Source organism: Peromyscus maniculatus, chromosome 8 (assembly GCF_049852395.1).
Source record: "Peromyscus maniculatus bairdii isolate BWxNUB_F1_BW_parent chromosome 8, HU_Pman_BW_mat_3.1, whole genome shotgun sequence".
NCBI lineage: Eukaryota > Metazoa > Chordata > Mammalia > Rodentia > Cricetidae > Peromyscus > Peromyscus maniculatus.
Window position 1 is genome coordinate 34,548,485 of NC_134859.1, and position 11,579 is coordinate 34,560,063.

General features: G+C 42.0%; 1 protein-coding gene across 19 annotated transcripts; it reads left to right on the plus strand.

The window, feature by feature from the left end:
* Nucleotides 1-963: 963 nt before the first annotated feature.
* On the plus strand, nucleotides 964-11,324 carry Hnrnph1 (heterogeneous nuclear ribonucleoprotein H1). 19 transcript variants are annotated; one of them, XM_076578274.1, is made up of 14 exons: nucleotides 964-1,367; nucleotides 2,503-2,631; nucleotides 4,091-4,246; nucleotides 4,447-4,590; nucleotides 6,074-6,212; nucleotides 7,178-7,356; nucleotides 7,456-7,527; nucleotides 7,584-7,717; nucleotides 7,831-7,966; nucleotides 8,467-8,526; nucleotides 8,618-8,707; nucleotides 9,420-9,512; nucleotides 9,936-9,985; nucleotides 10,579-11,324. In XM_076578274.1, the coding sequence occupies exons 2-13, from the start codon at nucleotides 2,535-2,537 to the stop codon at nucleotides 9,983-9,985; spliced, it is 1,350 nt and encodes a 449-aa protein (XP_076434389.1). In that variant the 5' UTR covers nucleotides 964-1,367; nucleotides 2,503-2,534; the 3' UTR covers nucleotides 10,579-11,324. The 19 variants fall into 19 exon arrangements, with proteins under 19 accessions (XP_076434389.1, XP_076434392.1, XP_076434390.1 ...); XM_076578277.1 differs by having other exon boundaries at nucleotides 8,618-8,677; XM_076578275.1 differs by having other exon boundaries at nucleotides 7,605-7,717.
* Nucleotides 11,325-11,579: the final 255 nt, after the last annotated feature.

Sequence of the window (11,579 nt, forward strand, 5' to 3'; positions counted from 1 at the left end):
ATAGTTTATTAATGATGACTAAAAGACGAGCAAAAGGAAGCGAAACACATGTCCAAAACCAAAAATGATATGATCTATGGTTTGGAACATCATGAATGTATCCCTGTTAATTAAATTCTGTATAAATAAACACTCTGGGGGCTGGAGAGATGGCTCAGGGGAAAAAAAAGAGTCCTTTTTTTGGGCAATCTATTTCATGTCTCAAGAAGTTTCATGATGTGGGAGAGATGTGCTAGGCAAGCACTCGACCACTAAGATTTCTCCAGCCTTCTTTTTGAGACAGGTTCTCACTAAATTTCCCAGGCTGCCTTGAACTCACTCTTGCCCAGGCAGATCTTGAAGTCGCAATTCTCTTGGGCTTGAGTTCTTGCTTTTAACCAACCTTCTGGCTGTAAGACTTGGGGAGTCTCACCTTTCAATGATCTCAGCTAGAGTTTTCCGTCTTCTCTAGATCCTCTGCAGATGAGGTCATGCACCGTTATTCTCTCTGTTTCGTCTGAGTTTCCCTTACACCTCAAGTTTCACATTACACAGCTTCTGTTGCTCTCTCGCTGAAGGCTTATGATGCCCTCCCTCCTGTATACTTAACCCCCTTGCGCAGGCTTAAAGGGTCCGAGTTACGCCCCCATTTCTGCGCACTTTTCCTTTGATTTCTCCATTTTTGTTTTTTTCGAGACAGGGTTTTTCTTTGTAACCCTGGCTGTCCTGGAACTCGCACTATAGACCAGGTTGGCCTCGAACTCAGAGATTCGCCTGTTTCTGCCTTCCTAGTAATGGGATTAAAGCCACCACTGCAGGGCTCTCCATTTTTACCAAACTGTCCAAACCAGATTTGGTCTCCTCGATATTGCACTTGGGAGGAAAACGTATTTCGCCTGCAACCTCTTGTGATGGCACTCACAGGTTTACCAATTGTGATACCCACTGTGGCACCGTCCCTACACTGTCTCATTATTAATTTCTACTAGGGCTGGCTGGGGTGCGTCAGATAGTCAAATTCAGAGAGTCAAATCTGGAGACTCGGGGCATCATCCGCTTTCTGCAGTGTTGCCTGAATTCAGTAACGTTACCCACTATTGTGCACTCGGGGTGACCCGGGGGCATTCTCGACCTCGGTGTCTTCCCCTGGGAAAGAGGCTCAGTGGTCTGGCGCAGCGCTCCGGGGCTGAGTCCTGCGCTCCCCTGGCCGACTCAGCCTGCACTCGCGAGGCGCAGCCCACAGGGCACTTCTCGTGCGAGGGCCCGCGGCCCTGGGAAGGGCGAGGGGTTCGCAGAGTGCGAGTTCGTTGGGCTAAGTGGGGTGCAAGACTCTGGCTCGGGCACTTGCAGCCCGTGCGGGACGGGGGCTGAGTCCCCCACAGCGGCAGGTAAGGGGACCCGCCCCAGGCCCCCCGCGGTGACCGCAGCTTTGGGCGCAGGGGCGGGGCGGCATCGAGAGGATGCTTGGCACCACCCGGCTCTTTATCTGCCACCGGTTTAGGCGAGAAAGGGTGGGGCTCCCTCCCCCCCCCCCCCCGGCTGTCTTTCAAAACCCACAGGAGCCGGTGAAAAGCTGCGGACTAAGGGTAGAACAACCACCTCTGCAAACCAGAACTCTGGGTTCCTAGCCAGGCCTTACAGGGGGGGGTGATCGCCGCCATTCCCCTCCCCCACGCTGGCGGGTTTGTCTAGAGAACGGTTTGCAGGAAGACGCATGCGCACGAGGCAAACCGATAAACCGCTCAGACGCCAAGCGCAAGAGTTGCAAAAGGGCGCAGGCGCAGAGAAAACCCCGGCCCGTTTATGAAGAGGGCTGGGCCTAAACGCAAGCGTGCAATAATCGGACGGCGGGAGAGGGCCCGGGGTCTGGTATTACGCATGCGTCTAATCTTTGGGTGACGCCAGTGGGCGGGGCAGGCCACGGGGTGCGCGTGCGCAGAGCTTGTTCGGAGGGCTTTATTTAGGCTGCGCAGGCGCCCGCTAATCATTTCTCCTCAGCCACGCCGAGGCTTTGTGTGGAGGTGAGTGGTGGTCCGTCTCCGTGTGCTGCCAGAGCCCCGCTCCGACGCCTGTTTTCGCGACGATTGCGTGTCCCTGAGCCTAGGTTATAACCTGGGGGGGGGCCGGGGCCAGCGCAGGCTGCCCCCGGGAGCCGCGAGGGTCCCGCCGGCGTGGCAGCGCCGCCTAGGCCTGCAGGCCGCGCCGCTTCTATTGTGTGAGGTGTCGGAGGAGGCGGAGCGGAAGCGGCGGCCGCCATTTCCTTGCCTCCACCGTGGCTCTAGGCCGGGGTCTCCTTCGCTTGGGGCCCTCCACGCCGGGCACGCGGGGTGGCTTCGGGCATCGGGTCGCTAGCGGAGGCCGGGTGGCATGCGCTGAGTCTCCGGGGCCCGGGGCTCTGCACGGGCGGGGCTCCCCGCAGCGCGGCGCCCCGGCCCCGCAGGGCGCCCGGAAGGGGGAGGGCCGTGTAAGGGACTCGTTCGCGGAGGGGTCCCTAACACGCCCCCCGCCCCCGCCGCCCTGCAGTCTGTTTCGACGCCAGGACCCCCGGAGAGACGATGATGCTGGGCGCGGAAGGTGGAGAGGGCTTCGTGGTGAAGGTCCGGGGCTTGCCCTGGTCCTGCTCCGCGGACGAGGTGCAGCGCTTTTTTTCCGGTGAGTTCGAGGCGGGAGTTGTCAGCGGGGCCCGCGGCTGGGCTGGGCTGGGCTGGGGCGGGGCGGGCGGCCCCTCGGGCTCCCCCTAGCGGGTCGCGGGCACCAGCCGTTCCCCCGGCTGCTCGCGCCCCTGCTGCCCGCTGTTACGCAATGGTAATTGCGAAATCCGACCCCCCCCCCTTCTCCCCTTGGGGATGCTGGCGCCCCGATGGAAATTTTCTTCTTCGTCCTTTCGGCCTCTCTAAGCACCAGTCCATGCATTCTGAAGTTGTCTTTTCCACAAATGTAAACAGGGGAAAGATGTTATTTCTCCTCCCTCAAACAGAACAGTTGGACAAGTGATAGTATTCTGTCTAGAAGCCCTACTGCATTTCGTATATATTCATTTGAAAAGGGGCGTTCTGAATCCGAAAGTTAATTTTTCCTAATTGAAGATTTGGTAATCAAATCGTGTTCTAGATCTAGTTACTTCATAATCTTGCTCCCTTCACAATTGAGGACGTCGAACCCAAAGAAGTTTTAGCACTGTAGAGAGTTTTTTTTTTTTTTTTTTAAACACATATAGGCTTCCTGAATAATTTCTCCCAGAATCATGTTCCCACTGTTAGAAGACTAGTTGAAAGTTTTATGTGGAAAAGTTGAAAAGTTTTGTGGCAAGGTACTTACAGTGTTGACCTCACTATCTGAATTTAGCTGTGGTAACAGAAAACTGCCTGTAAAACATGTGTATTGGAAGCAATTGCAGGGGGCAGTTGCCGACGGGGTTTGACTTGAGCTGTATAACTTGGAGCCATTAGTAGTTAACAATGATCCCCTTTCAGGTGAGTATTGGGCTGGCCCAAGCCAGAAAACACTGAAGTCGCCAGATCCAATGGAATTATTCTTTTTTTGGTTTTTCCAGACAGGGTTTCTCTGTGTAGCTTTGTGCCTTTCCTGGAACTCACTTGGTAGCCCAGGCTGGCCTCAAGCTCAGAGATCCACCTGCCTCTGCCTCAGTGCTGGGATTAAAGGCGTGTGCCACCACCGCCCGGCCCAATGAGATTATTCTAAAAGATTGCAAAAAAGATGTTTAGTGGGCTGGGCGGTGGTGGCACACACCTTTAATCCCAGCACTTGGGAGGCAGAGGCAGGCACATCTGAGTTCAAGGCCAGCCTGGTCTACAAAGCAGGTTCTAGGAAAGGTGTAAAGCTATGCAGAGAAACCCTGTCTCGAAAAACAATAAAATGTTGAGTGGAAACTTGAAGACAAGGCTATAACTTCCTTAGAACTTGCTTTTGAGTATTGAGTTATCTTGATGAATTAGGAATGTATCTGCAGTAATTTGATAGTGCCAATGCTTGGTCAATTTAGTCTTAACACATGGTGGGTTTTGTAGTGACATGAATATGCATTTCATCTGTATAATTCCTACGTGCTTTTAGGTTTTAAATTCTGTATTAACGGTTGTTTTCTTTTCAGACTGCAAAATTCAAAATGGGGCCCAAGGTATTCGTTTCATCTACACCAGAGAAGGCAGACCGAGTGGAGAGGCTTTTGTTGAACTTGAATCAGAAGATGAAGTCAAATTGGCCTTGAAAAAAGACAGAGAAACTATGGGACACAGATATGTTGAAGGTTTGATTTACATTGCCCTAGTAACAGTAAATGTTTAAACACATAAGAGGTCTTACCCCTTCTGAATTTTAGGTATTTGACCGCATGGAAAAATGGTCATCTAAGGGAGTTTATGGCAGCTCTTCCTAGTTATCTAAAAGCCCAGGAAATCTGAACTTTGATCTCTAGCTTAATTGACTAATTCTAAGCACCTTTTTCAGTATTCAAGTCAAACAACGTTGAAATGGATTGGGTGTTGAAGCATACTGGTCCAAATAGTCCTGACACGGCCAATGATGGCTTTGTACGGCTTAGAGGACTCCCTTTTGGATGTAGCAAGGAAGAAATTGTTCAGTTTTTCTCAGGTATGTAGTCCTGTTTGTTGCTGAGCAGTGAGGTATGGCAGCTTCTGGCGACATGATTTAGTATTAGACTTAAAAGTTGAGTAGTTCTAGGTACTTAAGTAGGCTGTTAAATATATGTTGTTGTTGTTGTTGTTGAATTCACATTTTTTTCCTGGAGACCTTCAAGTAACTTGAGCCCATCTTAAAGGTGGAAATTAGAAGTACTTCCAAAGTGTTAACTTTGCCTATATTTAGTATTGTAGTTCAGAGTAGACCTTTGAGGATTCTACTCAACCATCTTAACTACTTCCTCATATTGCTGTTTAGCAAAGTACTTCAAGTTAAAGGTAAGCTCTTTTAACATCAGATTAGTGTGAGTTTAAATTATACTTTATTGTATTTGTTGTAAGATAACTTTTGAGTCAAGGGACCAGAAATACATCAATTAGTCTAATTTTCTGTATGTAAATTTTTATGAAACCAATTTGACTTAGCTAGCCTGTTAGAAGTCAAATGTAGCAAGTGTAGGTTGAATGCTTATAATCTCAGTAAGAAACAGTATAGATAGTATTCTAAAGTTCTGGGCCTAAAGTATTTGAATGTTTTTATGTTGACAAGCTGATAGGATTGCATGTTTAGGAGAATGTTTAATCTTTATTAATCTTTATTAATACTCTTGATGTCATAAATGGAATTAAATCCTTTCATGGTTTTTATTTAGCATATGTATTAGAACTTTGACTTAGATATGTATCAATTCGTAATATTTTATTAGTTTGAAATCAAGTCTGTTTTGTTTTTTATCTAAATTGGTGAGAATTGAATGCTATCTGTCAACGTTAAATATGAACATAATTTCATATCTTCTAGGAAAGTGCTTTAAGGCCTTTTTGTAAGCTTGGGAATGTATCCACGGGAAGGATTTTTCATAGACGGAATTTCCAGAAGTGAATCATACTACTATTAGAGCATATAAGAGTGCATGATTGCTGTGTAGATAGTTATTGTTGAAAGTTTAGTTTGTATGTTTGTCAATTATGATTCTTAAGTAATGTTTTCAATTTTTTTACATTAATGTTTAAATGTGTAATTTTAAGCTTGAAGTTCCAATAACTTAAAGAATTGAAGTATATAATGAGGTTAAAAGGTGTCTTGTTTTACTTAAACTGTTATTTTAATGCTTAAAATTTTTTAATTTTGTATAATTTTATTAAGTTGCATAGATTAAAATGTTTTTAATTGTTTAATTCTTAATTCACCCTCTGGAGTATCAAGTTTTTTTTTTTAATGTATATATTGTGCCTTGGGTGTGTTAAGAATTGAGTTATTTGTTAATAGTGGAACTTCTTATTATTGCAATGCATATTTTAAGAGTACTTGTTGAAAGCATACCATTCACCTAAAGTTAAAATTCTGGTTTATTTAAAGCTATAAGAAGAATCATTTCTGGGCTTGTGATGTTAATATTGCCCCCCTACTGGGGTTATTTGTCCTTGGGTTGAAGGGTTGGAAATCGTGCCAAATGGGATAACATTGCCGGTGGACTTCCAGGGGAGGAGTACGGGGGAGGCCTTCGTGCAGTTTGCTTCACAGGAAATAGCTGAAAAGGCTCTAAAGAAACACAAGGAAAGAATAGGGCACAGGTGGGGATGGATGGTTGGTTGGATATGTCACTTTTCTTATGGTAAACAATTAAATCCATATTCTCTCTGCTTAGGAGGAGGAAATAACCCATTTCCTATTCCCAGTCAATCGATTACCTGCTATAAATTATAAATTCTTTATAGTTCATGTATTTCATTCAAACTAAATTTTAGGATTTAAAATTATCCCTAGTTTATTTGGGCCATCTTTACAATTTTGTAGGACTCTTTTAGATTATTAACCCCAATCAATAGAGTCGAGAGACTATGGCTTTAAAAAAAAAATTAATGCAAACCTGTCTTTAGCTGTAATAACACCCACATAGGAAATTAATATTACCATAAGAAAATGTGATACTTTCTGATCTTGTTTTTAAAGTTGAAATGCAACAAACTTTCTTGCTGTATAAATATTCTGCATATGTATTAATAAGCATAGCTTTCAAGAAATTGTCACAAAAGGTTTTATTCTCTTTGCTTGTGACTATTTTTCATTGAAGCATGCGCTTTTTACCTATGCTGATTCCTACTAAAAGCATAGGCTGGGTATTGGCGAAAAGAAGTGTGTAGTGTGGGCTAGACTGTTGGTGGAGGCTGGCTTTTTAGCCCACTTGCTATACATGCTGCCAAAGGATTTAAGAGTTGAAATATTGAAAGTTGAGTGGAATTCTTCCCTCCTAAACCATTGATTTGTAATACTCCTCTGCCTCTAAGGTTGGGCTCTGCCTCAGAGGAGTTCGTTGTTTTTTTGTTTTTCTTTTTTTTTTTCTATAAAGTATAAATAGTCTTTTGAGTGAATTTCTGGTCATTGCCTATGCAAATGTAAGAAATCTGGCTTTAAATATTAGTCAGTTTCATGGCTATGACTAAATTGTTTTTCTTGTATAACTACTAAGTAACTGTATGACATGAACTAATGTTTTCTCTCCCCTCCCCATCCCCCTTCCTTTTGGACAATGCTTTAGGTATATTGAAATATTTAAGAGCAGTCGAGCTGAAGTTAGAACTCATTATGATCCACCACGAAAACTTATGGCCATGCAGCGACCAGGTCCCTATGACAGACCTGGGGCTGGCAGAGGGTATAACAGCATTGGCAGAGGAGCTGGTTTTGAGAGGATGAGGCGTGGTGCTTATGGTGGAGGTGTGTATGTGCCATTATATGCAAGGTTGAACCAGTTTCTTTTGTCTAGGTGGGCTTTTTTTTTTTTTTTGGTAACTAATTGTACTTCTTATCTTTCAGGCTATGGAGGCTATGATGATTATAATGGCTATAATGATGGCTATGGATTTGGTTCGGATAGATTTGGAAGAGGTAAGGTAAGAATTGAATTTCTCAGTTCAAGGGTACTTACACACTTGTCCATCTAGACCTCAATTATTGTTTTTCAGGAATGTCTGACCACAGATACGGGGATGGTGGCTCTACTTTCCAGAGTACAACGGGACACTGTGTACACATGCGGGGATTACCATACAGAGCTACTGAGAATGACATTTATAATGTAAGTGTTCAGATAAATTCACCTCAGGTAATAGTACAGCAGTACAAATGTGGGGTGATCATAATAAAATTTAGATTTAAAAATTAATTTTTTTGAAATCACTTGTATTTTAGTTTTTTTCACCACTCAATCCTGTGAGAGTACATATTGAGATTGGACCTGATGGCAGAGTAACTGGTGAAGCAGATGTCGAGTTTGCGACCCATGAAGATGCTGTTGCAGCTATGTCAAAAGATAAAGCAAATATGCGTAAGTGTAATTAAAGCACTTGTAACCTGAGGCAGTTAAGTGACTAGCATTTAGAGTAGAAGGTATAATTAATAGTAAGAATTTATAGGAGAGATTTGATTGGGGGGTAGCTTAGATGTTTTGAAAAAAGCTTAGGTTTTTAAAACTATTTGGGGATTTATGATTGGACATAATCTTTAGTTGGGATGAGTGTTTTGAAAGCTAGAGTTCTTGGGCTGGAGAGATGGCTCAGTGATTTAAGAGCACTGGCTGCTCTTCCAGAGGTCCTGAGTTCAATTCCCAGCAACCACATAGTGGCTCACAACCATCTGTAATGAGATCTGGCACACAGGCAGAACACTGGATACATAATAAATAAATCTTTAACAAGAAAGAAAGAAAGCTAGAGAGTTCTTAACTAACATGGGAATTTTTCTTTTTTGTGATTCACAAATTACTTTTAAATTGCTTGTTTTCTTTTACCAACAAACATTTTCAAACTTTTTTTTTTCTCATTTCAGAACACAGATATGTAGAACTCTTCTTGAATTCTACAGCAGGAGCAAGCGGTGGTGCTTACGGTAGCCAAATGCTAGGAGGCATGGGTTTGTGTAAATATCACTTTAGTGTCTTTTTTTAAGCTAACCTTGTATGCCTTTTCTCTCATTTCAGAACACAGATATGTAGAACTCTTCTTGAATTCTACAGCAGGAGCAAGCGGTGGTGCTTATGGTAGCCAAATGATGGGAGGCATGGGCTTGTGTAAATATCGTTAGTTTTTTTAAAAACCAAAACATTTATATCTGTATAAGTAGATAATAAGCTAAGTTAGTATATAATTAATTAGCATAAGAGTTTGTTAGCATAATAATTTTAAGTTATAATAATCTTAAGTTAGTAAACAGATTTAGGCAAAGAAATTGAGCAAATTTTGTAATTACTGTTAATTACTAAAATCTTGTAAATAACAAAGCTGCTTAGGGTAGATTACTTAAATATAAGTACTTTTGTTTGGGGGAGGGGACTATTGAATTGAATGTGTTACAGTGTCTAAATTGTAAGTCTAAAATACTTAGCAAAAATACAGGAATAAAAATTTTATTTTGGGAACATAATTAGTTGGGCATGATTAACTAGGTGTTAACTGATACCTGTATAGTGACATATCTAAATATATATCAAGCTAAGGGGGGAAACCCCCTAAAGTTTCATAAGATCATCAAAAAATGCTTCTATTTAGTGAATCATGTGTATTTAGTCCTCAACGCTTTAATTTATAAACAATTGACTAGCTCAGATGATGAATATAAAGGTTAATCTGGTCATAGACAATCAGTCTTGTCATAGATAGTAGGCAGGAGACAGTAATGTAAGATCAAGACTGGAAAATTGTAGACATAGAATTACAAGCCCGGTACCACCAGGTACCACATTGGATAAAGAGCAAAGCTCTAATGTTCTCTTAACTTAACAGCAAACCAGTCCAGTTACGGTGGCCCAGCCAGCCAGCAGCTGAGTGGTGGTTATGGAGGTGGCTACGGCGGCCAGAGCAGCATGAGTGGATATGGTAAGTTTGGTTTCTTTATATACCTAGAGTAAGTTTTAGGTTGGTTTTAGTTGGGGATATTACAGGCTCCTTTTTTAAAGAGAGTGGGTTATTAAATGGATATTTTTTATTATAATTCTTAATAGCGTAATTTGTAGAAACAGTTATTGGGAGGAGGGGAATGTTATGAGTTCTAGTCACTGCAATTTTGGAACACTGTCAAGCCAGAAATCAACTATGTTCATTTATTAAAACATTAGTTTGCTTTTCTGCTGTAGCATTAAATTTTTGATGGAGGGTAATATTTTTAAATATTAGTGGTGGTTGGGTTCAGGACAGTATTTTATTAGTCAGTTAACCTAGGGATGGTTTTATTTTTTTTCAATTGGTCTAAAGAATGGTGATTTTGGTATTATAGTCTTACCCTACAAAATCCTTTTGCAGACCAAGTTTTACAGGAAAACTCCAGTGATTTTCAATCAAACATTGCATAGGTAAATATTTTCTCAAAAAATATAATATAAATTCCCAATAGCAAATACTGATAATATTGTGATAACACTTTACATAGTAGTCAGTGACTCTGACTTGATTCCATGGAGGCTGCCATTTTGGGCACAGTGAGTTGCCTTTAGTCCAACTTTTGTCTTCTCACTTCTTGCCCACCATGAATAGGCAAAGCAAAAGACTTCCCCTGTGCTCCCTATTCATGCACACCATTCGATGGACACATAGTACATGTTTATGGTAAATTTTTTTTAGTGCTTTTTGTTTAGCTTTAAAAACTGGAAGTAATTTTGCAATTTTTGAAAAACACTAGTTTTCCTTTAAACTTAAAATTTCCACGTTGATCCTGAAGAATCCACTTAAAATGGTAGCACAAGAGTCTGGCAAGTTGGTACTGCAGAGAAAAGGGTTTAACTGAGATTTATTTGGAGTCGGGATTCCCTTTTCCTAAACATGCTCCTCGCCAATTGGACAGCAGCCATTTGCACTCGTATACCTTTTAAACTTTTTCTTGGAATGTTATTTTATTTAATTGATTATTTGACACCATTCCTAACTTGTCAAATGGATCTCTTTGCAGGTAGCCAAGGAGCAGTGAACAGCAGCTACTACAGTAGCGGAAGCCGTGCATCTATGGGCGTGAATGGAATGGGAGGGATGTCTAGCATGTCCAGTATGAGTGGTGGATGGGGAATGTAATTGATTTTGATCACTGACTCTTGGTCATTTTTTTTTTTTAAACTTCAGTTTAACAGTTTTGCAATCTAGCCTTGTGATTGATGCCTCCTCTTAAGTGAACATTGGCATCACTCAAAGGACTACAGTTCAATGTTGAACATAGTCACCTAGGATGATACAGTGAAGTTGAGTGAACTGTAACTGTTAAACAATTCCCAGCTTTTCTCTAGTTACTGTAGGATGTACGTAAGCAGTAAGCGTATTTAGGTTAAAGCAGTTGAATTATGTTAAATGTTGCTCTTATACATACATTACATTGAACACTGTTGGTGCATGTTGAAAAGACATGCTTTTTTGTAAAACTCAATATAGGAGCTGCGTCTACAATTAAAGTGAAACATTTGGCATGTTTGTTCTAATTTCATTTGATAAACCTGTAAGGCACGTGAGTTTAAAGCTTTCCCCCCTTTTTTTTTTAAGTTAATGGAGTAATTTTGAGACGCAATATCATTTACTTTAGGATTTTTGGTCTTGGTGTTTGTATGAAATTCTGAGGCCTTGATTTAAGTCTTTCATTGTATTGTGATTTCCTTTTAGGTGTATTGCGCTAAGTGAACCTTGTCAAATAAATCTTCCTTTTGAAAGCTACACATTTTCTTGTCTGTGCTTCGGTGTCATGTAGACTTTGTTGGTGTTTTGTTTTATTCCTGCCTGGGGTATAGGTCCATGTCTCTTATGACAAAAAGGCTGGGTGGCTGAGGCTGCTGTTTAGATGTCTTCAGACTTCCTTCCAGGGCCAAGTAAACTGAAAGTAAACCTGGCTGTTTGGTCTTAGTTTGATTGAGCCTGGCTGCACTGGATCTTGTCTGAACAGCCTATAACTTATTCCACTGAGTACAAGGC